This window comes from Macaca mulatta, chromosome 10 (genome assembly GCF_049350105.2).
Source record: "Macaca mulatta isolate MMU2019108-1 chromosome 10, T2T-MMU8v2.0, whole genome shotgun sequence".
In the NCBI taxonomy this organism is placed as follows: Eukaryota; Metazoa; Chordata; class Mammalia; order Primates; family Cercopithecidae; genus Macaca; species Macaca mulatta.
In genome coordinates, this window is record NC_133415.1 from 115,133,239 (window position 1) to 115,159,131 (window position 25,893).

The 25,893-nt window shown below is 58.4% G+C and overlaps 1 protein-coding gene across 2 annotated transcripts in view; it reads right to left on the reverse strand.

The window, feature by feature from the left end:
• The window catches only part of LAMA5 (laminin subunit alpha 5), a 58,642-nt gene that overhangs the window by 29,263 nt on the left and 3,486 nt on the right, over nucleotides 1-25,893 (reverse strand). For both annotated transcript variants that reach the window (XM_077952131.1, XM_028828680.2), the window contains exons 2-12: nucleotides 23,170-23,322; nucleotides 13,744-13,861; nucleotides 12,867-12,985; nucleotides 12,528-12,698; nucleotides 12,323-12,420; nucleotides 8,453-8,568; nucleotides 8,222-8,340; nucleotides 8,046-8,136; nucleotides 7,624-7,758; nucleotides 7,362-7,421; nucleotides 95-235 (exon numbers count right to left, since the gene is read on the reverse strand). In XM_077952131.1, the coding sequence (XP_077808257.1) occupies nucleotides 95-235; nucleotides 7,362-7,421; nucleotides 7,624-7,758; nucleotides 8,046-8,136; nucleotides 8,222-8,340; nucleotides 8,453-8,568; nucleotides 12,323-12,420; nucleotides 12,528-12,698; nucleotides 12,867-12,985; nucleotides 13,744-13,861; nucleotides 23,170-23,322 (1,321 nt within the window). The remainder of the gene's footprint in view (nucleotides 1-94; nucleotides 236-7,361; nucleotides 7,422-7,623; nucleotides 7,759-8,045; nucleotides 8,137-8,221; nucleotides 8,341-8,452; nucleotides 8,569-12,322; nucleotides 12,421-12,527; nucleotides 12,699-12,866; nucleotides 12,986-13,743; nucleotides 13,862-23,169; nucleotides 23,323-25,893) is intronic.

Here is a 25,893-nt window from a genome sequence, read left to right on the forward strand (position 1 = left end):
AGGGAAGGGCGGCCCACATGCTTGGTTAGAGTCACCAGGCCCCTCGTGTCCGCCTCGAGAGCAGGTGGAGGTTCAGCGGGGACAGGGGACTCACGCTGGCAGCCGGGGCCATAGAACCCTGGCACGCAGAGCTCACAATGGGTGCCTTGGAAGTTGGGTTTGCACACACAGCGTCCCACTCTCGGGTCCTTCCGGCAGGCGTTGCCCTGGGTCCCTGCCGCACTGCAGTCACAATCTGGAGGGTGGGGACAGGCAGGGGAGTCTCAGATGCCCTGCAGACCCCAGTACGCCCCTCCTGGCAAACCTTTCCTCTCCACAAACTCATTTTCTTACACTTTTACACGACAGTAACTAGAAAATAAAAGAATAAAAATCCCAATAAGGGAGAGGCGTGTTTGGGAAAACAGTGGCATGCAACAAAGTCAGGCCAACAATCAAAACGCTTAATGAGTTATTTGTTATGTAGATTCCAAGTTAGCTGCAAGCATTAACACAAAGAGAAAATACAAACAAATCAAACCAAGCTGCAAAGCAAATTATAGTTTCTTTAGAAACAATATCGGGCGTTGAGAAGAAGATAGAAAGAATGCATCAAATGTCTTAAGCATGAAAGGAGAGTTGTGAACATGCTTCGGTTTTTGTGCTGATACAAAAATAAAGGTTCAATACTTGTCAGAAGTGTAAGAGTAACCATTGGTCAGACCAGAACACAGAGAGCTTGCAAACTCTCCCCAGAGAGGAAACAGTAGCAAAAACAAACAAACGCACCAAAATCAAAGCACATTTTCTTGCTCTAACTTGTGAGAGTCAGGAAAAGAAACATTTCAGCAGAAAAGGAGAAATGAATGATAAGAGGGCAGGCGCAAGCCCGAACTGACAGCGGCAAGGAGGATCGTGGGGCTGGGCTGTCTCCTTCAGAAGATAAAAACCGAAGACGTCAGCGTGACCAAGAGGAAACTCCAGTCATAGGCTCTTGAAAGAGAGTACCTTAAACCAACGCCTCAGGTGGTAAACCGAGAGCTCTGTGCAGGGAGCTGGGGCGGACGCAGACACGGAGGTGAGTGAGGATGGAAGGCACGGTGGTAATGAGACAGAGGGAAGCTCGGGCACGCCACCCAGTGGGGCAGCAGAAATGAACCTCTAGGAGCAGGTAACGTGCCGGTGTCCCGGGGGTGAGGGAAGCTAAAACTATAAAACGGCAAGGAGAATTTGGCAAAACCGAGTCAGAGAGAGACAAAGACTGATGGAGATACATAGTTAGAACGGGACCGCTCAGAGGGACAGAAATTAAGCATGGCTACTGTGGGTTTGAAGAGCATAATGAACAAGCCTGCTTTGTTTTTTTGAGATGGAGTTTTGCTCTTGTTGCCTAGGCTAGAGTGTAATGGTGCCATCTTGGCTCCACCTCAAACTCTACCTCCCAGGTTCAAGCCATTCTCCTGCCTCAGCCTCCTGAGTAGCTGGTATTACAGTCATGCGCCACTGTGCACGGCTAATTTTGTATTTTTAGTAGAGACGGGGTTTCTCCATGTTGGTCAGGCTCGTCTCAAACTCCTGACCTCAGGTGATCTTCCCACGTCAGCCTCCCAAAGTGCTGGGATTACAGGCGTGAGCCACTGTGCCTGGCCACAAGCCTGCTTTAACATGCCAAATCGGTACTTCATAGAGAACACACGTTCCTGTCCAGTGTTCCTGGAACAATCGAAAAGTGGTCACGCTCTAGATTAGAAACAAAGAAAATCTCAAATTCCAAAGACAAAAGGCAGAAACTGCCAGGTGCAGTGGCTCACGCCTGTAATCCCAGCACTTTGGGAGGCTGTGGTGGGTGGATCACCTGAGGTCAGGAGTTCGAGACCAGCCTGGCCAACACAGTAAAACCCCATCTCTACTAAAAATACAAAATCTACCCAGGTGTGGTGGCGGGCGCCTGTAATCAATCCCAGCTACTCAGGAGGCTGAGGCAGGAGAATCGCTTGAACCTAGGAGGCAGAGGTTGCAGTGAGCCAAGATTGCGCAACTGAACGCCAGCCTAGGCAACAGAGACTCTGTGTCAAAATAAATGAATAAATAAATAAAAATTTAAAAAGTCATCACATTCTAGGTTAGAAACGAAGAAAATCTCAAATTCCAAAGACACAGGCAGAAACTGCCAGTGTGCCAAGTCTAACCACAAGGCAGCAAAACCAGAACTGAACGCCACGCAAAGGACAGGAGGGAAACCTCAGCACCTTCAACAGTGACAGGGCGAAAGAAAATAAAACCCCAAATGATAGACTATTTAAAAAAAAAAAAAACCAGCAATGAGGACACCCCACATCTCGAACTACAAGAAACCTAGCCAAAGCTATACTCTGAGAGAAATTTATAGCTTTAAACTTAAGTTTCCCAGCCTCAGGACTGTGGACATTCTGGGCTGGATAACTCTTCGTTCTGTGTGCAGGAGTGGTCCCGGGTTGTAGGATGCTCGCAGCATCCCTCGCCTCTACCCACTGGATCAGTTACATCCATCAATCATCACAACCAAAAACGTCTCCCGACATCATCAAATGCTTCCTGTGGATCAAAGTCACCACTGGCTGAGAACCACCGCTTTAAGTCTTTTTGTTGGGAATGAAGACAGACTAAAAATAACAACTCAAGAAGCTATTAAAAAAAAAAAAAAGGAATAAATCAAAGAAAGTGGATTAAAGAGACTGAATATTAGAAAGGAAAATCTCTCCTCCCAACTAAAGAAAGAAAAACCTCAGCAGGTCTTAGCAAGAGAACTGCAGCTGTACTTCGAACAGACCAATAAACTCAACGAACCTCTGTTAGGTCTGTTCGATCAAAAAAAAAAAAAAAAAAAAAAAAAAGAAAGAAAAGAAAGAAAATAAAAATAAAAATAGACAAGAACAGAAATGAACAGAAATTTTAACTTTACAACAGGCCACTGTGCGTAACTTTGTGTCAATACATTTAAAAATCAAAACAAAATACACAATTTGCTAATACAAATAATCAAACCTGACTTAAGATGAGGTAGAAAAATGGCTGGGCATGGTGGCACACGCTTGTATTGCCAGTACTTTGGGAGGCTGAGGCAGGTGGATCACTTGTGGTCAGAGTTTGAGACCAGCCTGGCCAACATGGTGAAATCCCGTCTCTACTAAAAATACAAAAAATTGGCCAGGCGTGGTGGCGGGCACCTGTAATCCCAGCTACTCGGGAGGCTGAGGCGGGAGAATCACTTGAACCCGGGAGGCGGAGGTTGCAGTGAGCCAAGACTGCGCAACTGCACTCCAGCCTGGTGACAGAGTGAGACTCTGTCTCCAAAAAAAAAAAAAAAAAAGATGAGGTAGAAAACTGAATACAATAGCCACAGAATACATTAAAACCTTAATCTAAGATCTCTGTTGAAAAACAGGTATCAGGACCAAAGGGTTTTGTAAGTTTGACCAGACTTTTAACAAGTAGGTAATTTCTGTGATTTTTAAACTGATCGGGAACATAAAAAAGTGTGGATCATTTCCCAAGTATTTTTCAAAACCAAAACAATCTCACTTGTGAATTTAGACAAAATAAAATATTTATGTTCAACACTGTGTCCCCGTTAGGAAAGACAATACAGTTCATTGTAATGAACACATTGAAAGTGAATACTATACAGTCACAGGTAATTACTTACAGTCACAGGTGCTTACCATGGCCCAGTAGCGAAAAGATACATTGTCAGTAGTTTACACCAGGGATTAGCAAACTAGTCTATGGACTCCTCGCTCGCTCGCTTTTGTAAATAAAGTTGTATTGGAACCCCACCAAGCCCACTGGTGAATACATGTTCTATGGCTGCTTGCAAGCTACAGCTGGCAATGGTAGAGCTGAGGAGTTTCCCCACAGGGATCACACAGCCCTGAGTCTATGACATTTACCGTCTGGACCTTTTCAGACAGTTTGTTGACCCCTGGTTTACACAACTGATGAAAAACTAAACATTTTCACGTAAAAAAGAAAACCATCACAGAACCAGCAGACAAGACAATTCCTGGGTAAGGGAGCAGAATCTAAATCTGACCCAACCAGAGATTCAGTAGAACAACATGGGCAGATTCACCTAAAAATTTACAAAATCAGAACACAGAAAAAAGCTCCCCAAAAAATAAGGAGCAAATGACCCATCAGGAGAAAAACACAAATCTTATAAGAAATAGGTGATACAAGGCCGGGCGCGGTGGCTCAAGCCTGTAATCCCAGCACTTTGGGAGGCCGAGACGGGCGGATCACGAGGTCAGGAGATCGAGACCATCCTGGCTAACACGGTGAAACCCCGTCTCTACTAAAAAATACAAAAAACTAGCCGGGCGAGGCGGCGGACGCCTGTAGTCCCAGCTACTCGGGAGGTGGAGGCAGGAGAATGGCGTGAACCCGGGAGGCGGAGCTCGCAGTGAGCTGAGATCCGGCCACTGCACTCCAGCCTGGGTGACAGCGCGAGACTCCGTCTCAAAAAAAAAAAAAAAAAAAAAAGAAATAGGTGATACAGGCCAGGCGCAGAGGCTCACGCCTGTAATCCCAACACTTTGGGAGGCCGAGGTGGGCAGATCTCTTGATGTCAGGAGTTCCAAACCAGCCTGACCAACATGGAGAAAACCTGTATCCACTAAAAATACAAAAATTAGCCAGGCATGGTGGCGCATGCCTGTAATCCCAGCTACTTGGGAAGCTGAGGCAGGAGAATCACTTGAACTCGGGGGCAGAGGTTGCAGTGAGCTGAGATTGCAGCATTGCACTCCAGCCTGGGCAACAAGAGCGAAACTCCATCAAAAAAACCCAAAAAAACAAAAACCAAAGCAGTAGAAAAGTCAAGAAGATTCAAGCTTACAGAGTAGTCAAAGTGCAGCTAAAAACGACGCAATATCGTGCCAGGCGCGGTGGCTCATGCCTGTAATCCCAGCACTTTGGGATGCCAAGGTGGGCGGATAATCTGAAGTCAGTTCGAGACCAGCCTGACCAACATGGAGAAACCCTGTCTCTACTAAAAATACAAAATTAGCCGGGCGTAGTGGTGCATGCCTGTAACCCCAGATACTCGGGAGGCTGAGGCAGAAGAATTGCTTGAACCTGGGAAGCAGAGGTTGTAGTGAGCCAAGATCACGCCATTGCATTCCAGCCTAGGCAAAAAGAGCGAAACTCCATCTCAAAAAAAAAAAAAAAAGACGTAATATCAAATACAATCTAAGACCCCAGTCGCTGGGAAAGATGCCATGCTTTTACGTCCTGTCATGAAAGGGAAAAACCCTACCAACTAGACTGTGATATGCCATCAAGCAAAAGACGGGTCCCAATTCCAGAAACACTAAAAAGCGAGGGAATGTGGCTCTAACTTGAGAATATTTTTTGTTTATCAAGCTGACAGTGATAGACTCTGCTATGCGGTAATGGCAGTGATTTGGTCAGCAGGTGCCGTGCTGCTCTGTGACTGTGACTGTATGCTGGGAGACTTTTTTTTTTTTTTAATTTTTTGAGACAGACTTTTGCTCTTGTTGCCCAGGCTGGAGTGTAGTGGTGCGATCTCAGCTCACTGCAACCTCTGCTTTCCGGGTTCAAGCGATTCTTCTGTCTCAGTCCCCGAGTAGCTGGGATTGCAGGCATGTGCCACCACGTCCGGCTAATTTTTGTATTTTTAGTAGAGACATGGTTTTGCCATGTTGGCCAGGCTGGTCTCGAACTCCTGACTTCGTGATCTGCCCGCCTCGGCCTCCAAAAGTACTGGGATTACACGAGCCACTGCACCCAGCTGACTTTTTTTGATTTGGTTTTTTTTGTTTGTTTGTTTTTGTGTCAGAGTCGCCCAGGCTGGAGTGTAGTGGTGAGATCTCGGCTCACTGCAAGCTCTGCCTCCCGGGTTCATGTCATTCTCCTGCCTCAGCCTCCCGAGTAGCTGGGACTACAGGCACCCGCCACCATGCCCGGCTAATTTTTTTTCATATTTTTAGTAGAGACGGGGTTTCACTGTGTTAGCCAGGATGGTCTCGATCTCCTGACCTCGTGATCTGCCCGCCTCGGCCTCCCAAAGTGCTGGAATTACAGGCATGAGCCGCCACACCCAGCCTTTTTTTAAAATTTATTTTTTGAGATGGAGTCTTGCTCTGTCACCCAGGCTGGAGTGCAACGGTGGATCTCAGCTCACTGCAACCAGGTTCAAGCAATTCTCCTGCCTCAGCCCCCCAAGTAGCTGGGATTACAGGTGCACGCACCACCACGCCTGGCTAATTTTTTTATTTTTAGTAGAGACAGGGTTTCACCATGTTGGTCAGGTTGGTGTTGAACTCCTGACCTCAGGTGATCCATCCGCCTCGGCCTCCCATAGCGCTGGGATTACAGGTGTGAGCCACTGTGCCCGGCTAGTTTTCTACCTCATATTAATAATGCTTTATCACAGCATTATTTTTTATAAAAAGAACCTCGATTTCCAACCACTGGGGGTTGTTTAAATACTTAATTAGTCCCTATGAAACGGACCATAAGACAATGTGTTTACAGGACTGTGGCTGGGACGTAATCATAGGACAGGGTGCAGAGCATGACGACGCTTGTGAAAGAGAAGTGCTTGTGAAAGAGAAGTGCTTGTGAAAGAGAAGTGCTTGTGTACAGAGAGCATTCAGGCGCTGTGTAGAGGTGGTGGAATTGTGGATAACTTTTTTTTTTTTTTTGAGATGGAGTTTTGCTCTGTTGCCCAGGCTGGGGTGCAGTGGTGCAATCTTGGCTCACTGCAACCTCCGCCTCCTGGGTTCAAGCAATTTTCCTGCCTCAGCCTCCCAAGTAGCTGGGATTACAGGTGCCCGCCACCATGCCCAGCTAGTAGAGACAGGGTTTCACCATGTTGGCCAGGCTGGCCTTGAACTCCTGACCTCAGGTGATCCACCTGCCTTGGCCTCCCAAAGTGCTGGGATTACAGGTGTGAGCCACCGCACCCGGCCACCACTTTTCTTTTTTGAGACAACGTCTCACTCTGTCGCCCAGGCCAGAGTGCTGTGGTGTGATCATGGCTCACTGCAGCCTCAGCCTTCCAGGCTCAAGCAATCCTCCCACCTCAGTCTCCAGAGGAGCTCAAACTACAGACACACACTACCACGCCCAGCTAATTTTTGTATTTTCTGTAGAGACAGGGTTTCACCATGTTGCCCAGGCTAACCTTTTTCTTTGGCTTTATGCCTACCTATATTTCTGAAAGTTTTCCAGTGTGAATATGCATAATTTGCATAAGAAGAAATAAACCAAAAATAAAGTGACCAAATGAAAATTCTCCTTTTCTCCACGAACTTCCTGTGAGGCTGCCCCATGGCTCCAGAGCAGGTCAGGGACCTGGGGGCCTCAAGGACACTTACTCACAATCTGGCCGGCTGGCAGCACCTGCTCCCTGGTGTCATTGGAGGATGAGGGTGTCGCTGAGGGGAAGAGACACGCATGTTGGCCAGGTCTGCTTAGAACCCCAGCACCCCACACCCCCTGCCACCCTCGGTCTCTCAGCACAATCGGAGATGCAGGCAGGACAACAGGGTCCATCCCAGGGAATGCCCCACCCCCCACAGGGCTCCTGGAGTCCAGCAGGCAGTGGTGTCTGTTCAGACGCCCCTGGCAGGTGCTCACGGTAGCAACTTGGGAAGCCCGTGAAGCCCTCGGCACACACGTCGCACCGCTCCCCGGAGAAGTTGGGCCGGCAGTAGCAGCGACCCGTCAGGTCCTCGCAGGTGCCATCCGTGAAGTTGGACTCGCAGTTGCAGCCTGGGCAGGGGCAGGAGCCGGGTAAGCCTGGAGCTACCAGGACCCAAGGGGTGGGCTCCAAGATGGGGCAGTCTACCTCCCCGCCAGGGCCGTGGGGACGAGGGCTACAGCCAGGCCCCCTGGGGGGACATGAGGGCTGGGGACCTGCCCCGTGGCCTGGGAGGTTCCTTCCTGGGCTGGCCTGGAAGCTCAGGACATCCCCTCCAAAGCAGCCCCAAAGGCCCAAGAATGCCTCTTTCCGGGCAGACCCTGAGACCCAGGACACTCGCCCAGCTGAGCCCACTCACGGCAGCAGACGTGGGGCGAGTCAAGCGGGTGGTCAGGAGAGCGGTAGAAGCCTGGCAGGCAGCGCTCACAGTTGACGCCAGTGGTGTGGTGCTGGGGGTGCAAGGGCCATTGAGTCCGGGGAGGTCCCTGCCTCGCCTCAGGGCCAGCCCATCCCCAGCCCTCTAGCCCAGCCCACCTGGCAGTCGATACAGACACCCCCGCCCTGATAGGTGCCATCCAGGCTCTGGCTGGCACGGCGCCGGTCCACCTCAGGGTCGTAGTAACAGTCGGTGGCGTGGCCGTGGCAGTTACAGGCTAGAGAAAGGGGAGACCAGCTGTCAGCATGCCCTCCATGGGCCCAGGCACCGGGGCACTCTCATGGGTCAGGGTGTGGGCAGGACACGCAGGTGCGGGAGGAGGTACTCACACTGGCACTCATTGGCACTGTTGGCAGTCGCAGGCTTCCACGGCTGCTGGTTGAAGCCGGGGCAGCAGCGGTCACAGGTGCCCCCGCAGGTGTTGTGCTGGCAGGTGCACTGCAGCCTGTGGGGTACACAGGAGGGGGGCTCAGGCCCATCCTGGAGGCAGGTGGCAGGTACTTAGTCCCTTCCCCAAAGGGGCCTGGGATCCCCTCGACGGCTTGGCTTGCCGAAGGGACACGGCCCCCCGCTGCTCTGTTTCTCCAGCTGTCAGGCAGCAAGCGCTGGCCCAGACTCGGCATCCCCCAGCCAGTGGCTCTGGCGCAGCTCTCCCAGGCTGGGGTAATGCACACAGGGAAAGAGGCGGTGGAGGACAGGGTCTCACAGTGGCAGGAGCTGTGCAGGGCCCAATCCCAGGGCATACCAGAAGCACAGAGATAAACCCTGCTAAAGATCTTGCAGAGAAACAATGTGGCAGGTCAGCAAAAAGAGCCCTGAGAACCTCACAAAACAGAGTAATCTAGTAGAAGCCAGAGAAAAATGTTAAAAATGGTCATAAAGAAATCTAAAACATAGGCCGGGCACGGTGGCTCACGCCTGTAATCCCAGCACTTTGGGAGGCCGAGGTGGGCAGATCACAAGGTCAGGAGATCAAGACCATCTGGCTAACAAAGTGAAACCCCGTCTCTACCAAACAAAAAACAAAAAACAAAAAACAAAAAACAAAACTAGCCAGGCATGGTGGCAGGCGAATGTAGTCCCAGCTACTCGGGAGGCTGAGGCAGGAGAATGGCATGAACCCGGGAAGCGGAGCTTGCAGTGAGCCAAGATCAGGCCACTGCAGTCCAGCCTGGGCGACAGAGCAAGACTCCATCTCAAAAAAAAAAAAAAAAAAAAAAAGTGAGTCCTGAGCAAGAAAAAAAATCCAAATCCTCGACACAACACAACAAATCTGCAGAACGCCAATGGCAAAAAGACCATAAAAAAATCCTGGAGAGGCCGGGCGCGGTGGCTCAAGCCTGTAATCCCAGCACTTTGGGAGGCCGAGACGGGCGGATCACGAGGTCAGGAGATCGAGACCATCCTGGCGAACACAGTGAAACCCCATCTCTACTAAAAAAATACTAAAAACTAGCCGGGCGAGGTGGCGGGAGCCTGTAGTCCCAGCTACTCGGGAGGCTAAGGCAGGAGAATGGCGTGAACCCGGGAGGCGGAGCTTGCAGTGAGCTGAGATCCGGCCACTCCAGCCTGGGCGACAGAGCGAGACTCCGTCTCAACAACAACAACAACAACAACAACAACAAAAATCCTGGAGAGGAAGACGACCCACAGAGGACTAGCAACGGCAGTGACAACGGACTCTCTCAAGCACCTGGAGAGGTGAAGAGACAGTCAAATCATTTCTCCAAAGTGCTGACAGACACAGTTGTCAACCACGAATTCTACAGTCAGCTCAACTATCATTCAAGAGGGAGGACAAAACAGCCGTTTTCAGACAATTCCGGATAGGCTGTCATGGAATAAAAAAAATTACAGGGTACATTTTAGGAAGGAAGAAGCAGCAACCCAGGGGATGATGATGGTGATGGTGGGCGGGATGATGGTGATGGTGGTGATGGTGGGGGGATGACGGTGATGGTGGGGTGATGATGGTGGGATGATGATGGTGATGGTGGGGTGATAATGTTGATGATGGTGATGGTGGGGTGATGATGGTGATGATGGGGGGATGATGGTGATGGTGGGGGGATGATGGTGATGATGGGGGGATGACGGTGGCATGACGGTGATGGTGGTGATGGTGGGGGGGATGACGGTGATGGTGGTGATGGGGGGATGACGGTGATGGTGGGGGAGATGACGATGGTGGTGGTGATGGTGGGGGTGATGACAGTGATGGTGGTGACGGTGGGGGTGATGACAGTGATGGTGATGATGGTGGGGGGATGACGGTGATGGCGGTGATGGTGGGGGCGATGATGGTGATGGTGGGGTGATGATGGTGGGATGATGATGGCGATGGTGGGGGTGATAATGTTGATGATGGTGATGGTGGGGTGATGATGTTGGGGTTGGGGTGGGAGTAAGGTGATGGTGGAGGTGAAGAGGCAGAGAGGAGCTGGCTGAAGACATGGAGTCCCCTTCCCTGGAGGAGAGGTGGGGTGGTGGGTAAAGGGTGCAGGGAGGACACGGGCAGGCTGATGTTTTGGGACACTGGTGTGTGACCAGGTGCTGGTAACAGAGTCTGTGGTTCCAGGAAAGATGCCCAGTCACCCCTGTTTGCACCTGCAGGGAGAGCTGAGCTCAGTCCACACCCAGGTGTGGTGAGTCAAGGGATGGCAATGTCTTCCCTGCAGGCCAAGGCAAGCCCCGGCTCCTGCAACCTTCCTCTCCTCAGAGGCCCATTTGGCTGCCTGGTGGGTTCCACTCCCAGCTGTCACGAGCTGTGTCCCCACTTAGCACTTAATTTCCCAGGACAACTTAGCTCTGCTGGAGCTCAGCAGCCTGAAGCTGTGCTGGCAGCAACAGGTGCCCAGGGTGGGTCCCCAGGGCCCACAGCTCCTGGAAAACAGCCCACGTCCTCAAGCTCAGGAGACTGTGCCACTCCTCCCCTCAGCCACATCTGAAGGGGCCAGGGCTCCCGCCTCTGCTCAGCACTGGCCATGGGAATGGAAGTGAACCTGTCCTATCTGAGCTCCACCCGCCTCCCCACCTCCCCTGTAAACTGGAACGTGGACAGAGCCGTAAGACCCCAGCAGAAGGCAGGGGGCAGGTCCTAAATCCAAGCGCATGAAGTTGGGCTGCACGGTTTCAGGAACTAGATGAGCCCTGGCGGCTCTCTGCTGGGGGTCCAGGAGCCTCGTCACACGCTCAGCCTCGGCTGCACCACTCTGAGTGGCTTCTGTCCAGCCCCATGCCTGCACTGCCACCCTTGGGTGTTACACCCTCCAGGTTGAGTACTGGTTTGCGTGTTTCCCAGCTGCCTCCCAGAACAGGTGCTCCTGTGGCTGGACTGGGGTCCCACCCTCTGTTCCCATTCCCAGGAAAAGGGCCCAGCATGTGTTAGGCGCTCAACACACAGCTGCTGGCTGAAGAAACAGAGGGAGGGAGGAAAGGACGGATGTGCCCCAGGGCTGCTTCTCCGCAGAACGAGCCCAGCCCTACCTTACTGAGGATTCTGGGTGGGGCCCAGGAATGTGCAGGTGCCAGCACCAGGGCCGCTGCCCGTTCTGTGAGGGGTTCCCGGGAGGTAGACGCTCTGTAGTGCCCTTGGCTACCCCCGAAAGCAGGCACACAGGGCATAGCACACGTGGGGTTTTGGCTACCCCCACCCCGCCATCCCCATCCTGGGCCTTGGTCCCTGCTTGGTTGGAGTGAAGGTGAGGGCTGAGGGCAGCAGGGAAGTTGTCCGTTGTGTCCTGAAAGGTTGGGGGAGCTGAGTGGGCACCCCTAAAGTGAATGAGGGCTGCCTCGGCAAGTAGTGGGCACCTGTCCATTCCAGAGCACGCAGACGTGGACTCGGGAATCAGTCATCCTCATCACTGACTCTCCTCACAGGGCCCTGGGGGTCCGCCATTGTGGGAAGGCCAGCTGGCCTGGGGGTCCGGAGAGCCCTGCCTCTGCCAGCAGCAGAGCAAGGCTCCCCCAAACCAAGATGGGGCACCCTGGGGAGGCTGCACACGCCCTGGCCTCCACATCGCCGCACAGATGAGAAACTGAGGCCCGCGCAATGGTGGTCAGTTCAGGTCACACAGAGAACAAGGTCGTGGTGGGCCATGGAACCAGGTCACCCACCCTCAGGTTAGGCAGGGGTGACAAGGACAGGCAGGGAGCTGAGAACTGCACCTGAACGGGGCCTCCCCTGAACGGGGCCTCACCTGAACGGGTCTGTGGGGTCTTTGGCATCACAGGCATCCGCGTGGCCGTGGCAGACACAGCGGCCTCCGATGCTGATGTCCTTGATGCTGTAATAATACTGCACCCGCAGGCCCCGTGAGCGCCAGGCAGCCAGGCCTCACCCACCCCAAGGCCCGGGTCCACCCGGCCAGTCCCCCTCCCCTGTCTGGGCCACGGGCAGCTCACCCGGCGGGTGACCGTGGGGTCTCGCAGCGCCTTCCCCATGAGGTGGCCCAGCAGCGTGTTGGTGCGCAGGAAGCGCAGGCGGACGTTAGTGGCCTTGGTGAACTCACGCAGCAGCGGCGAGTAGGAGAAATTCATGGCGCCTGGGCGCCCATTCACCAGGGACACCACAATCTGTGGGCGGTACACGGTGAGGCCGGTGTGGCCCCAGCCCCCAGCCCCTGCACGGCGCTGCCCCTCCTGGGCCCACCTCTCCCTTCTCCAGCCCCGCACGGCGCTGCCCCTCCTGGGCCCACCTCTCCCTTCTCCAGCCCCGCACCGCGCTGCCCCTCCTGGGCCCACCTCTCCATTCTCCAGGGGCACGATGCGCGAGTACTCGGTGGTGCAGATGGCCGCGTCATCCCGTGTGATGCGTTCCAGAGTCTGTGGCCCAAACCGCTCCAGACAGTCCCTCTTGGAGGCTGCGGGGAATGGTGGGAGGGGAGGGCGCTGGATCACCAGGAAAGCCTGGGCCCCCGCAGTGCCCCAGAGCCCTTGCTGTCTCTGGGCCTCGCCACCGAGGCTCCCACGGGCCAAGAGGCCGTGTGACAGAGACCACAGCTCGCTGGCTGAGGGGGCCTGACCCGTTGGACTGCACTGCCCTCCACCGCTCTGCCTGGCATGCTTTGAGAGCGAGTGACTCCCCCAGTGACTATCCTCACTCCCTTCCTTGGGGACAGACTGCCCATCACTGACCTGCCCCTCCCCCATCCTCAGGCCAGGAAATTTTTGGTGACACGTGACCAGGCCTGCCAGCACTCATTCCCACCAGCATGACTGGTCAGGGTGGCATGGGGCCAAGGATGGCCAGCGTACGGGTGCTCGGACACCAGTACTCCTGACACAGGTGGCTGAGCTGGCAGGAAGTAAGGTGGGAGCTGTCAGGGCCCTTCTGTCACCACAGAGAGCAGCCAGCACATGAAGTCATCCAGAGGCAGCCGAGAGATGGCACCAGAGATTCCTGGCGCCATAGCCCTTGGACCCAGCTGTGCCCGACGCCAAGGACAGAAGCCAGTAAATCCCCATGAGCCTTCAAGTCCTTGTCTGACAGTCATGACCACAGCAGCTGGGTGTGAGGGCAGGGCTGGGTGTTCGGAGACCTTCAGAAGCCTGGTCATGGAGGGCCTGCCCAGGGACCCCCCCGCCTCGCCCCCCAGGCCCCGTGGCGGCAGAGACTCACAGGCAAAGAACTGCCAGGGCTGGTAGGTGCGGCCGAAGTCCATGGACCGCTCCAGCACCCAGAGGTCCGGCCGGGGTGAGTTGGCAAACTTGATGAGGACGTAGGCCACGTGGAAGACCTGCGGGCCGAGAGGGCGTCAGGGGAGCCAGGAGCACCTGGATTCCCATGCTGTCAGGGGCCTGGCTCATTTTCTGCCCCTCAGATGAGGCCACAGCAGGGGATGTGGTATCCTCGCCACACGGGGCAACTCTGGGTTTGCCTGCATGGGGCAGACGAACCCAGGGGAGAGGGCTCCCCAGGGATGGAGATGAGCCCCCGGGAACCAGCCCTCCTGGAAGGGCACCCCGCCTGTGCTCAGGACCAATGCACTGCCTCCTCCCCTTCCCTGCTGCAGGAGCCTGGGGTTCCCCATGGTCCTGCAAGCTCTGTGGCTGCAGATGGAGCAAGTTAGGGAGTGGCCTACCCACGGCCCAGGCAGGGACTGGCCAGGGTGGGTGCAGGAATATACCCCAGTGTCCCCACAGCCCTCATGTCCAGCCAGGCCCAGTGGCCAGACAGTGGTCCCCGCCAACAGGCAGGTCCAAAGGTCTAACCCCCTAGTCCCTGACAGGTCAGCTGCTCCTAGGATGGGGCCCCTGCCCCTACCTCACGCCGGGCACCCCTCCCCCAGGCTCCGCTCACTCCCCTGCTGACCAGCCCACAGCCAGGGGCCCACTGAGCCCCCGGGGACTGGGCTGCAGGGAGCAAGCGGGGCTCAGCCTTGCAGGCAGGGGGGCCACTGGAAGCTGAGCCTGCCTGGGAGACTCCAGCAGCCCAGGCACTGGGGCGGTAGCTCTGCTGTGGCCCTGTGAGTGTCAGGGCAGCCCTGACCAGGGCAGAGGAAAGCTGCTCCTTCCCAGGCCCCCAAAACCCCAAGACCCTGCCCCAGCCCCACCCTGGCTTTGCCCACTTTCTCCCCGTGTGTCAGCTCGACCTCCACCAGGGACAGCCCATGTGTCTGTGCCCCAGGGTTGGGGGAGAGCCTGGCTCAGTCTTCACAGGGTGCTTTGTACCTCCTCAGAGAAGGCTGCCCTGATTGCAGCCCCTCCCCCTAATCCTCAGCTGCAGACACCTCCCCAGGCCCAGGCCTGTCTCTCCGCACGGGCCAGGCCTGCTGGCTCCCCTCAGGCCTCTGATCAGCCTGGGCCTCCCTCCCTCCCCTACCAATCCCCCACCACCCTGCCCTCAGGACTCCAGGCCTGAGCCTCCCCTGCCCCCAGCAGACAGTGCTACCCAGCCTCATCTCTGCTCCCACCCAACATAACCCTGGGCCTCCATGCCTGCACCTGGGGGTGCACACACACCCGCTGGCCCAACAGTGAAACACCGCGGGGGCGGCTCTTCCATGGACCCAGGACAGGCCCCCTCTGAAAAGGTCTCTGGTCCCTAAAACAGCCCATGACCTCATTGGTAAGAGGCTGCACCCAGGAGCCGGGGGGTTCCAGAGGCACACAGGAGGGGGCAGTGCCCAGGCAGCACCCCACCTTCACACTCATGCAAGCCAGGGCTCAGCCCCTGCTGTGGCCAAGTGCTCCCACCCACCATAGCCTCTGAGGGGAGCCCTAGGCTCCCCCTACGTGGGGGCAAAGGAGGGAAGGTGTTTCCAGGCCCTGTCACAAGCCTGGAGGCTCCAAGGGAGGGTGAGCCCCTCCCCAGCCCCTCTCACACAAAGGGGAAAGGGCTCTCCCAGGCAGATCCCAGGCAGAGGCTCCACAGGGACCTGGCAGGGAGGCGGAGGAAATACGAACCTCTTCCCCGCCTGTACAAAGAGGCCCAGGTGCTGGGGAGAGAGGCAACTCACGGACCCACAGCCCAGGGGTGGCCTGCCTGTCTCAGCCCACACCTCCCCTGACAGGCCCACAGGGTCCGCGATGGAGACCTTGGGAGACCTCACTACTCAGCCCAATTGTTTGCGGGCGGCAGTGGGAACCAGTCCCTCTTCTGCTCACAGGTGGGCCCCCAGGTGGGCCCTGAAAAGGCCAGCAGGCCTCCGAGGGTCACGCCACACCCCAGGGCCACCCACTGCATCTCTTCAGGACCCTGACCCGCTGGTGCCCGCTCCTCTGGAGGGTTTCTCGCCACAGCAGGTGCACCCGGGAACAGCTGGGTGCTGTTGGCCAGGTAGGCCTGGGAGCCTAGGGCCCCAAGCAGGAGAGTAGGGTCCCCCAGAGCTGCACAAGACCTACAGTCACCCCACCAGACTGAGCTGGACTGAGACTGCTGTGAGGCCCCCCTGGAAACAACACAGACTCCTCATTGCTTCAGCCCTTGGGGGCACTGGCTGCCCAGACTCCAGGTAGGGGGCAAGGCTCCAGGACTCCAGGCACACCAGGTCCAAATCCCACCCTTCTTGGAGGGCTTGGCGCTGCTTCTGAGTCTCCTCGGAGGGGGACTGTGGGAGCCAAGTGCAGCCTTCCAGGGTGGGGGCGGAGCACAGGCCTATTCACCGGCTGCCAGGCTGAGGTCATCGTCTACCTCCCTGTGGCTGGGGGGCAGGGAGACATGCCCTGTCCAGCAGGGAGGGGTCTGAGCCTCCTCAGGGTCAGACCCTATACCCAGCCCCACACCTGGGCCTCAGCAGCCCCACGGGCCTGACCACAAGCATTCCAGAGAGCCCCAGGCGGGGGCCAATGGCCCCTGTGCCTGGACAGGGAAGGGTCCGCTCGAGGTGGACGGGGCACAGACACAGGCAGTTCTCGGGGAGCTGGCAGCACAGCCCCTCCCACCAAGAGACTAAAGGTCCCGACTGAGCCCCCTGGGAGCCGCCCCCGCTGTTCCCTGAGCGCCTGGAGGCTGCGCTCTCCTCAGGCCCATCCGTCCTTTCCCCTCCCCTTCAGCAGGCCAGTCGCATTTTTCCCAGCTGAGAGCACTTGCACAAATATTGACTCGAAGACACTGATCGGCACGATGAGGGGGACACAGAAATTTCGCCCTCTCCACCCCTGGGACGCACGGGAAGATCCTGGCCTCCTGTCTGTCTCTCATTCCAACCATCTGTGTGTCAGACAGGGGCCCTGGACAGCTGTCCTCGAGGGCCTGGTGGCTGCACAGATGCTCACAGGAAGGGAAGCCCGCACTGGAGGGCTCCCATCTGTCTCTGACCTGGTCGCAGCTCCCAGGGCCACACTGGCCGCCCTCGCCATGACCCGGAGCGAGCGCAGACCCCGGGCTGCGGGACCGCCCTTCCCCCTCCACGCCCCGCTCAGCTCAGCTCAGCTGCCAGTGCTGACCTTTCCGCTGCTACATAGTTCTGTGCAAAAGGAAAAAAAAATTCTTTCAAAGCAAAAGCCAAACAAAAGCCGCCTGAGTTATTTTTAAAAATCTGGCTATTTTGGGGCAGGCACGTCTCCAGGACAGCAGCCGGACCCGCCTCTCAGCCACTGCACCCCCCAGTCCCCCCATAACCGACCTGACCTGGGAGGGCCATGGCTCCCAGAGGAGGCCTCTGCCCAGTGACCACTGTCTCACAGGGGGTCGAGAGCCCCAGGAGCACAGGGCCCGGGGCCCGGGCAGGCTCCAGGTTCAGGGGTCGTGTGGACCTGGGGCGGACACTTCCCCTCCCTGGGCACAGGGCAGTGGGAAGAGCTGCAGAGAGGGGCATCAGGATAAAATGCCTTTCATGAGGGCATGAAGGCTCGAGCGCCCTGGGAGGGAGGACGCCAGCTGTTCCTGGAGGACAGGCAGCAGCCACTCCGCAGAAATGCCAAGGCCCCCACCAGAGCTGCACCACACACTGGCGCTCCAAAGGCAAAGCTGCGGAGGGGACTGGGTAGGTGCTGGGGTCTGGGCAGCACGGTGAGGACTACAGAGAAATGCTGGTGGGGCTTTCGGGGGCCCTGGGGATGGCATGGGGCTGTTGGCCAGCAGTCTCCTAGGCTGAGGCACCCACCTCACCATGGGGAGGGCTGTGGCTGGAACCTCCAGAGGAGGGGAGGGGGTGCTGTCCTGTGCCCAAATCCAGCTCTGCCCTGGCCCATCTTGGGTTGGGGAGACCAGGGCCAGGCCCAGGTACCCACTGTGCCGGGTGAGGGCCAGTCCAGCCTTCCCCAGCAGCCTGAATCACAGAGGTCTGTGACTCAGCCCAGGCCCTGCAGGAAGAAGGGCGTTGTGCCAATTCCCAGGGCAGGAAAAGTCCCTCCTAGCCCCAGGCATCCGGGTGAGCACCCTGACCACGCCGCTCGGACAGGGCACCGGGGCACCCAGCCCCCTCGCTGCCCAGAGTCCGGGGCCAGCCCAGCCCTTGCCCGCTCCTGTCGTGTGCCTCCCCTCGAAGAGACCCCATCTGGATACACAGATAAGCCCCACAGCAGGGCGGGGCGGCTCCACCGACCCCCAGCTGGGTGAATAAGCACAGCGGCCACACAACCTATCAGGGGTCCGGAAACACGCCCCACACAGACACCTCTCCCAGAGGGACGTGGAGTGGAAAAGCCGGGGATTTCCACAGCAAGCCCACCACTGGGAAGAAAAATAAAAACGCCGAGGCCAGAACCCCGGACGCCAGGGTTGGACGTCGCCATGCCCAACTACAGATGTGCTACGCAGGACAGGGAAACTTCCAGGAGTGGGTGGGGGGACAGGAACTCCCCAGCTGGAGGGAGGGCATGGGGTCCCAGCCAGGGGGCTGCCTGCACCTCAACAGATCTGGGCATGGGGTGGATTCGGGGACCCCAACCACTGCAGTCCAAGCTCAGGGTTCCCTCCCTGCAGCCCGGTCCAGGTCAGGCCAGATGGTCAGCCGCGGGCACAGGAAGTGGAGATTATCCCAAGGGGACCCCTCGGCCTGAAACCCAAACAGTTTAGTCTCCACTGAGCTGTATTACCAGAGGCTAATGTGGTGGCTCTTGTTCAGAAACAGAAAACAGGAAGCCTTTGGGGGCCGCCTGGGGTCTAGGTGGGCGCTGGGGCATCTCTGTGCCCTGAGTGCCAGGTCTGGCTGTGCAGCCACCAAGAGCAAGCATGACAGAGGGGTGCGGGGAGAGGAGCCCCAGCCCCACCTTGGCATGGCAGCCCCTTGGGCCTCGTCCTCCTTCCAGGACAAGTAGAGGGAGGGTCTTGCTGTCCACCCTGTGCCAGGGGAGGGGAGTGGTGCCTCCCAGGACTCCCGCCATACCCCCAGGGAGCCCCACTCAAGTGGCTGCCTCCGGCCCAGCCAGTGCACCTGTCCCGGCTGCCGAGCTGTGTAACTAGAGCCTAGAGCCTGGCCGCGCTGCACTTCCTGTCCTTCCCTGGACAACCCACTGACCGTCCTGGGGCGCTGGCCACATGGCTGAGTGCCCAACCAGGCCCAGGGAGCCAAGCCAGTGGCACCCTGGACCAGAAGGCCTGCCCAAGGCCCCAGCCGGCCAGCCAGAGGGCAGGCAGTCCTGAAGGGTAAGGCAGTCTGGGTGTGCTGGGCCTCCGGCAGGCGTACTCACCCCATTTACAGAGGAGGAACCAGCCTGGGAACCCAGACTCCAGACAGCATGGCCAACCCCACAGTCCTCAAGACTCCAGCACTGGGACCTTGGGCACTCCACACTGGCCCTGACCCTCTCATAACCCCACCTCAGTTTCCCCAAGTGCCTAGGGAAACTCACACTCCAGCGGCCAATGACTTCAGCAGAGCTCTGCCTCCTCGTACCCCCACTTGGAGGGGACAGCTGACTGCCTCCCCTCTCCAGCCCTACCCCAGTCCACTCTGCCCTCCCATGGCTCTCCGCCATCCCCAGGGGCACAGGCCCTCACCTGGCACTGCTCACCCCCAACCAATACTAGACTCATGCCTAACTGTCCCCCCCATACCCTGCTGGCCCCAGTTCCCCTACACCTTGACTCCTACCTGGTCCCCACCTAGGCCTCCCCATTTGCCCTGCAGCTCTGGGCCTCGGGGGCTGGGACAAAGCCGCTGCCGCACCTGTGGCACCTGCACTGTGGCCTGCTGTGCAGAGGACAAAGCAGGGGTCTCCCTGCAGGAAGGAGGCCCCCCCGCGTCCTCACTCCTCATCTGAGGGAGACAGGAGGCATGCCCTCCTCTGCTGGGGAGAGCCCCGCCCCCACCGTTAGACCACCCAAGGGCTGAATGGAGAGGGAGGGGACACAGGCCAGAGCCAGCCCCACTCACTCTGCCCAGCTCCTTACAACCTGGGCCTGCTGGGCTAGCATGCTGGTGTAGTGGGCCAAGGGCCTGGATCCTGCAGCAGAGCCAGGGGGTGGGGGCGCTCGAGCCAGGACCTGCTGGCCACGTGCCTGGGCAGTCATGAACATGCTCACCCTTCCCTGGGCCTGGGGCCTGGGGCCTGGGGCCTGGGTGTGGTTCTCGGAAGAGGGAGCCTGAGGTCAGTGATGTGACCACTCAATTCTAGAAGCTTCCGGAGGACGCAAGGAGATACGCAAGAACCCCCTAGAAGGACCCCCCGGGGAAGGTCACGTCTGGAACTCGGAAACTGCCCCCTGAGTCACCAGTGACCAGTGCTGGAGCCTCTTCCTGAGCCCCACCCTTGGAGGGAGAACCCTCCACGGCTGGGCGCAGCAGGACCCAGGCCAGGAGCCCAGCTGGCACTCCTGGGGCCAAGGCTCAGCCACTCCTGGGTGGACACCACAGGGACTAGTCTCCCCTCCCCTGCGCCAGCCCCTGCCCCACCACACAGCAGGGGCGTGAGACCCGAACCGTGATGCAGCCCACCCCGCCCTCCTCAGCCTTCCAGGAGCAGGAAGCCTTCGCGATGCCCAGTGCCAGCCACCCCCACCCCCCTCCCAGGGCATCCGCTCCAGATCCCAGAACAAAGGCTGCTGGCAGCGCGCTACAGGGGGAGTGCCCGGACCCACCCGCTGCTCAGCCTGGCTTCCTAATGGAAGCCCCAGCCCCGCCCCAGGATCAGCCCTGAAGCCCAGGAAGGACATTTCTCCACCCAACTCCAGGGAGTCCCTGCCCCCACCCCGACCAAGGCTGGCAGCCCCCGGCCCAGACAGGGGCCTTGGTAGACACATCCACATGGTCAGGAAAGCGGCTGAGAAGGAAGGAAGGAAGACGGTGCAGGTGTGGAGGGAGGAAAGAGCAGACAGAGGGATGGACAGATGGAAGCAAGGAAGAAAGGGTGGGTGCTGGATAGGTAGAGGGGTGGGTGGATGGGTAGGGGATGGGTGGATGGGTAGATGGGTAGGGAGTGGGTGGATGGGTGAGTGGATGGGTAGGGGGTAGGTGGGTGGGTGGATGGGTAGAGGGTAGATGGGTAGGGGGTAGATGGGTAGGGGGTAGGGGGTGGGTGGGTGGATGGGTAGGGGGTGGGTAGGTGGGTGAGTGGATGGGTAGGGGGTAGGGGGTAGGTGGGTAGGTGGGGGCGTAGGTGGGTAGGTGGGTAGGGGGGGTTGGGTGGTTGGATGGTTAAGTGGGTTGGTGGTGGCGTGGATGGGTAGGGGGGTGGGTGGGTGGATGGGTAGGGGGTGGGTGGGTGGATAGGGGGTGGGTGGGTGGATAGGGGGTGGGTGGGTTAATAGGGGGGTGGGTGGGTGGAGGGGTAAGTGGGTGAGTGGGTGGATAGGTGGGTGGGTGGAGGGGCAGGGGGTGGGTAGAGGGGTAGGTGGATAGGTAAGGGGTGGGTAGGTAGGGGGTGGGTAGAGGGACAGGTAGGTGGGTGGGTGGGTGGATAGGTAGGGGGGTGGATGGGTGAGCAGGCAGAGGGATGGGATAGGATAGGTGGGTGGGTAGGTGGAGGGACTGCTTCCCAGGTGGAATGGAAAGGGTTCCTTTTCCCTCCATATCATTTTACAGTTGGTGAAACTGAGGCTGGGAGGCAAGATGCTCACTCGGTGGAACCTGATTTCTGGCCCAGAACAATCTAAAAGCAAACTGGCTTCAGGCCTGAAGTCTCCAGCCCAGTTCAGAGATGTGCACCGAGGCTGAGAGAGAGCCCCAGAGCCCAGGGGTGGTGAAGCCCACACTTGTGGGTCTGAGTGTCAGTCCCATCTTCCCTGACCCCACCCAGCCATATCAGGCACTGTGCCCACCGGCTCTGCGGCCACCTTGGGGTTGCCATGGAGACCAGGCCATCTCCCCTCCCCCAGCCGCGCCAGTTCCTCGAAGGAGGAGGGGCGGGAAGAACCCAGTACCCAGTTCCCAGCTTCCCACCAGAGCAGCTGAGAATTCACATCCGCTGCAGCCAAGAGGGGGCCTCTGCTGCTGTGCCAGAGAGATGAGGGACCCCCAGGCTCCAGGGGACAGGGGAACCAGATGCGGGGAAACTCAGTGAGATGAAGGTAAACAGGCAAAGCCACACCCAGACCCAGGTCAGGCCAGGCCCAGGGGCCTGGCAGGCAGGCAGGGAGCCCAGGACAGGCAACCCCTCCCCAGCTCCCCACCCTTCTCCATAGGGCCCTAGAGCAAGTTCAGGAACCCCTGGAAATTCCAGGCCACCTGCTGGGGCTTGAGCCCTCCCATCACTGCCTGCCCACCCTCGGGCCAGGCCTGCAGGCCACCAGGGTGTCAAAGGCGCCTGCCCCTTGGGGCCAGCCCTCCAGCCAGGCTGCAGGGAGACCTCCTCTATCTCTGACACCCTCGGGACAATGGCAGGGACAGAGACTCAGACAGGAGTGAAGACCCACGTGTCACACACTGGGACAGCGACCAAGCCAGCCGGGACGCAGACCTCTGGGTCAGCCCTGGAGCCCCCACTCCAGGCACTGGCTGCTCTCAGGCCCAGCCTCCTCCACCTGCCCCATCACTGTCCCTGACTCAAGAAGCACCAAGATTACTGGCCCGTTATACAGGCCAAGACCTCAAGCCCGGGTACCTAGGCCAAGTCACCCCTTATCTGGGGCTGCTCAGGGCTGGCACCGAGGCAGGCCCACCTTAGGGGGTTCACTCTTCGCTTGGAGGTACCCAGCTTCAGCCTCCTGCTTGTACAGGGGCCTCCAAGGCCAAGGAGAGCCCAGAGCTGGGGACCAGAGAGCAGACACCCAACCCCGCCTAACCCTCAGCAGCGGCCACCTCGGCACAGGTATCCCAGGAATGTCCACTTCCGCCAGCCTCCTCTGCATTCCTGTGGCCCCTCCCGCACCCGCCAGGAATTCCTTAAACAGCAGGGCGCCTGACGCAGGGGGCACCACCGCACTGCTCACAGCACCTCTGCCCTCCTGGCCCCAAGCTGTCTACTCAACACCTCCACCCAAACTCTGTGGCCTCTGGAAGCACCCCCATCAGCACCCCCTTTCCCTGGGTCGTGGGGATGCTGAAAGCACAAACAAAAGGTGACCACTGTCATGCCTTTGTCCCCTCCCACTGAGTCCAGCCTCCCAGGCCCCAGATCTCGCTCAGGGTGGAGACCTCGCCTTCTGGTCCAGTGGCCCAAGGTAGGCCCGACAGCCACAGACACAGAGACGGGCGCTGTAGCAGGCAAAGAAGGCCCCTACCTGGCCCAGGTCCAGGGTGACGTTGACCTCGTTGTACTCCAGGCCGCGGGACAGGGGCGGGCTCTGCCACCAGCGCTCTGTGCCATCGATGGCGTTGCTCGCGGGGTGTGCCCTGTTGCTGTTCGCAGCCGTACAGATGTCACAGTACTGGCCCTGCAGAGGGAACAGAAGGGTCAGACAGCTGAGGAGGGCCGGGGACCCCCTTCCCCCTCGTCACCCTCCTGCCCTGAGACGAATCCTGGCCCCACTGAGCGGGTTCCACGCCCAGCCTCTGCACCCCCCTCACCCACTTGCTCAGCAAACGTGCGCTAAGCACCTGAGGCTCGTCCGACCCAGGGCAGGTGGCTCATGGGAGCTGCTCATGGCACGAAGGAGGAAAGAGGAAGAACAGGGACGGAGAGGGGTATCTGCCTTGGGTGGGAAAATCTTGGTGGGCCTCTCTAGGGGGGTGGCGTCTGAGCCCTACATGGTAAGCCAGAGTGTGCTCTAGGCAGAGGGGGTGCCAGTGCAACGAGCCCTGGGGGCAGAGGCGTCTCACAGTAAACCACAAGGTGGGCCGGGCGCGGTGGCTCACGCCTGTAATCCCAGCACTTTGGGAGGCCGAGGCGGGCGGATCACAAGGTCAGGAGATCGAGACCACAGTGAAACCCCGTCTCTACTAAAAATACAAAAAATTAGCCGGGCGCGGTTGTGGGCGCCTGTAGTCCCAGCTACTCGGGAGGCTGAGGCAGGAGAATGGCGTGAACCCGGGAGGCCGAGCTTGCAGTGAGTTGAGATCCGGCCACTGCACTCCAGCCTGGGCGACAGAGCGAGACTCCGTCTCAAAAACAAACAAACAAACAAACAAACAAACCACAAGGTGGATCAATGTGTCTAGAGCCAAGGGGGCAAAAAGGGGCAGGGGCGGGGCAAGGCATGGCCACCCCTCCCTGCTGGCCCTGCCAGGGGCTCCAGAAAGGCTTGGACAAAATGCGGCAAGGCAGGGGGCAGAAAGGGGAGGAAGGTAGAGCTGCAGACAGAAGGACCATCAGGGTGGGGATCCAGGCGGCCAGACCCCGCCCCACCTCCAGATCCTGCCCACAGGCTTCTGGATTAGGGTCTCCAGAGAGACAGAATTAAGCTGTTGCGGCGGCCTATGGGGACCGGCCCCAGGGTGGAGGTGTGGGCAGCGGCAGGTGGGCCTGGGCCTCCTGGCTGCCGCTTCGGAGTCCTGGGAAGAGGCCAAGTCACAGCAACCGCTGAGCCTCAATGTCCCCATCTGAAGAGTAGGGACAAGGCTGCACCTGCCTGGGGCCACCGTGAGGATGAATGGCTCACACACATAGCCTGGCAGCCGCTTCTGTCCCGGGCCTGCCCTGCATGGGTGAGTGGAGAACAGAGGAGGCTCCCAGCGGGGTCCTGGCCTACATCCTGGAGGGGAGGGGTAGTGCTGGGAGCCGGGGCGGGGACCAGGAGAAGGGGCAGAGCTGGGTCCTGGCTGCCATACCCCCCCAGGGAAACCAGACCTGCTGTTTGTTCACACAAAGGCATCCTCCCAGGCTTGGGGTTGAGGCCCCTGAGTCCACAGCCCCCAGTGTGGCCACTGCTGTACTTCCTTTACTGCATGTCTGAGATCTGGAATTATCTGGGGACTTCGCTGGGGTCCCCCAGAGCTCTGCAGTGGCAGGGTCCACACCCGCCTTATTCCCACTGTGTACCCAGCTCACCACCTAAGCAGTCTCGTGGATGGGGCTAGAGCAACTGAAGACACCCAGTTAAGCACCACGAGTCCTACCCGCAGGCCGCACTGCCAAGCTTAGATGGTGACCCCCAAACTCAGGAGTTCACTGACAGCACGGCACACACAGGTCCTGCTCAGGGTGGGGCCGGGGGCGCCTGGAGAAGGTAGGTGTGGGCAGGCCCTCTGGCTGGGGCAGCCAGGCCTTCCAGGGAAGGTTGCTTGCTGGTCAAGACCCTCCCAGACACACGAGCAGCAGAGGGAAGCGGAGTGGAAGGCTGCGGGTCAAGGGTCAGTCTCTACTCTTCCAGGTCAGGGAAGAAACTGCTCAGTCCCTGCCAGGGCCAGAGTTGGTCCAGTTACTGGGAGGCAGTTCCAGTCACCATTCGGCCACTCACTGAGCCACAGAGGACAGGGCTGGGAAAATCAGGCTCCTACCACCTCCGCTGCGGAGGGTCCCATGAGAACAGAGCCAGGAAACAGCAGAGGGGCTGATAAGGACTTCGCCCTCCAATAAGTCACCACGCTGGCCTGGCTGCCCAGTCCCCACCTTCCCAGGCTGGGCCGGCCAGGGATCCCCTGATGCCCACCTGAGGCTGCAAGGGCCACCACCTCCCCCTGCACTCTGCCTGCACCAGCTGCCCAGCAGAGTTCACCCCAACCCCCATCTGGGATGCCCAGCTAATGTGCGTCTCCTGCAGAGGGTCCCTGAGAGCCCCTGGCCTGCAGCCTTGAGACCGCACTGCCCAGCTCCAGGCCCCAAAGCCTTAGTGAGCCCCCTTGGATGGAGCTGCAGCTTCATCACCTGGGCACCTCCTGTGCCTGCCTGCCTTGCCCCACCCGCGGCTCTACTCCAGACTGGCTGGCAAGGCCTTCTCACATGCCCAATCCGCGGCCAGGGCAGTCAGCAGACCTGTGGCTCTCAGATGAAGAAGGCGTCCAAGGTCACAGGCCATCCAGCTTACGTCTACCAGCTGATCTTTCTACATATCTGGCAGCCTCAGAAC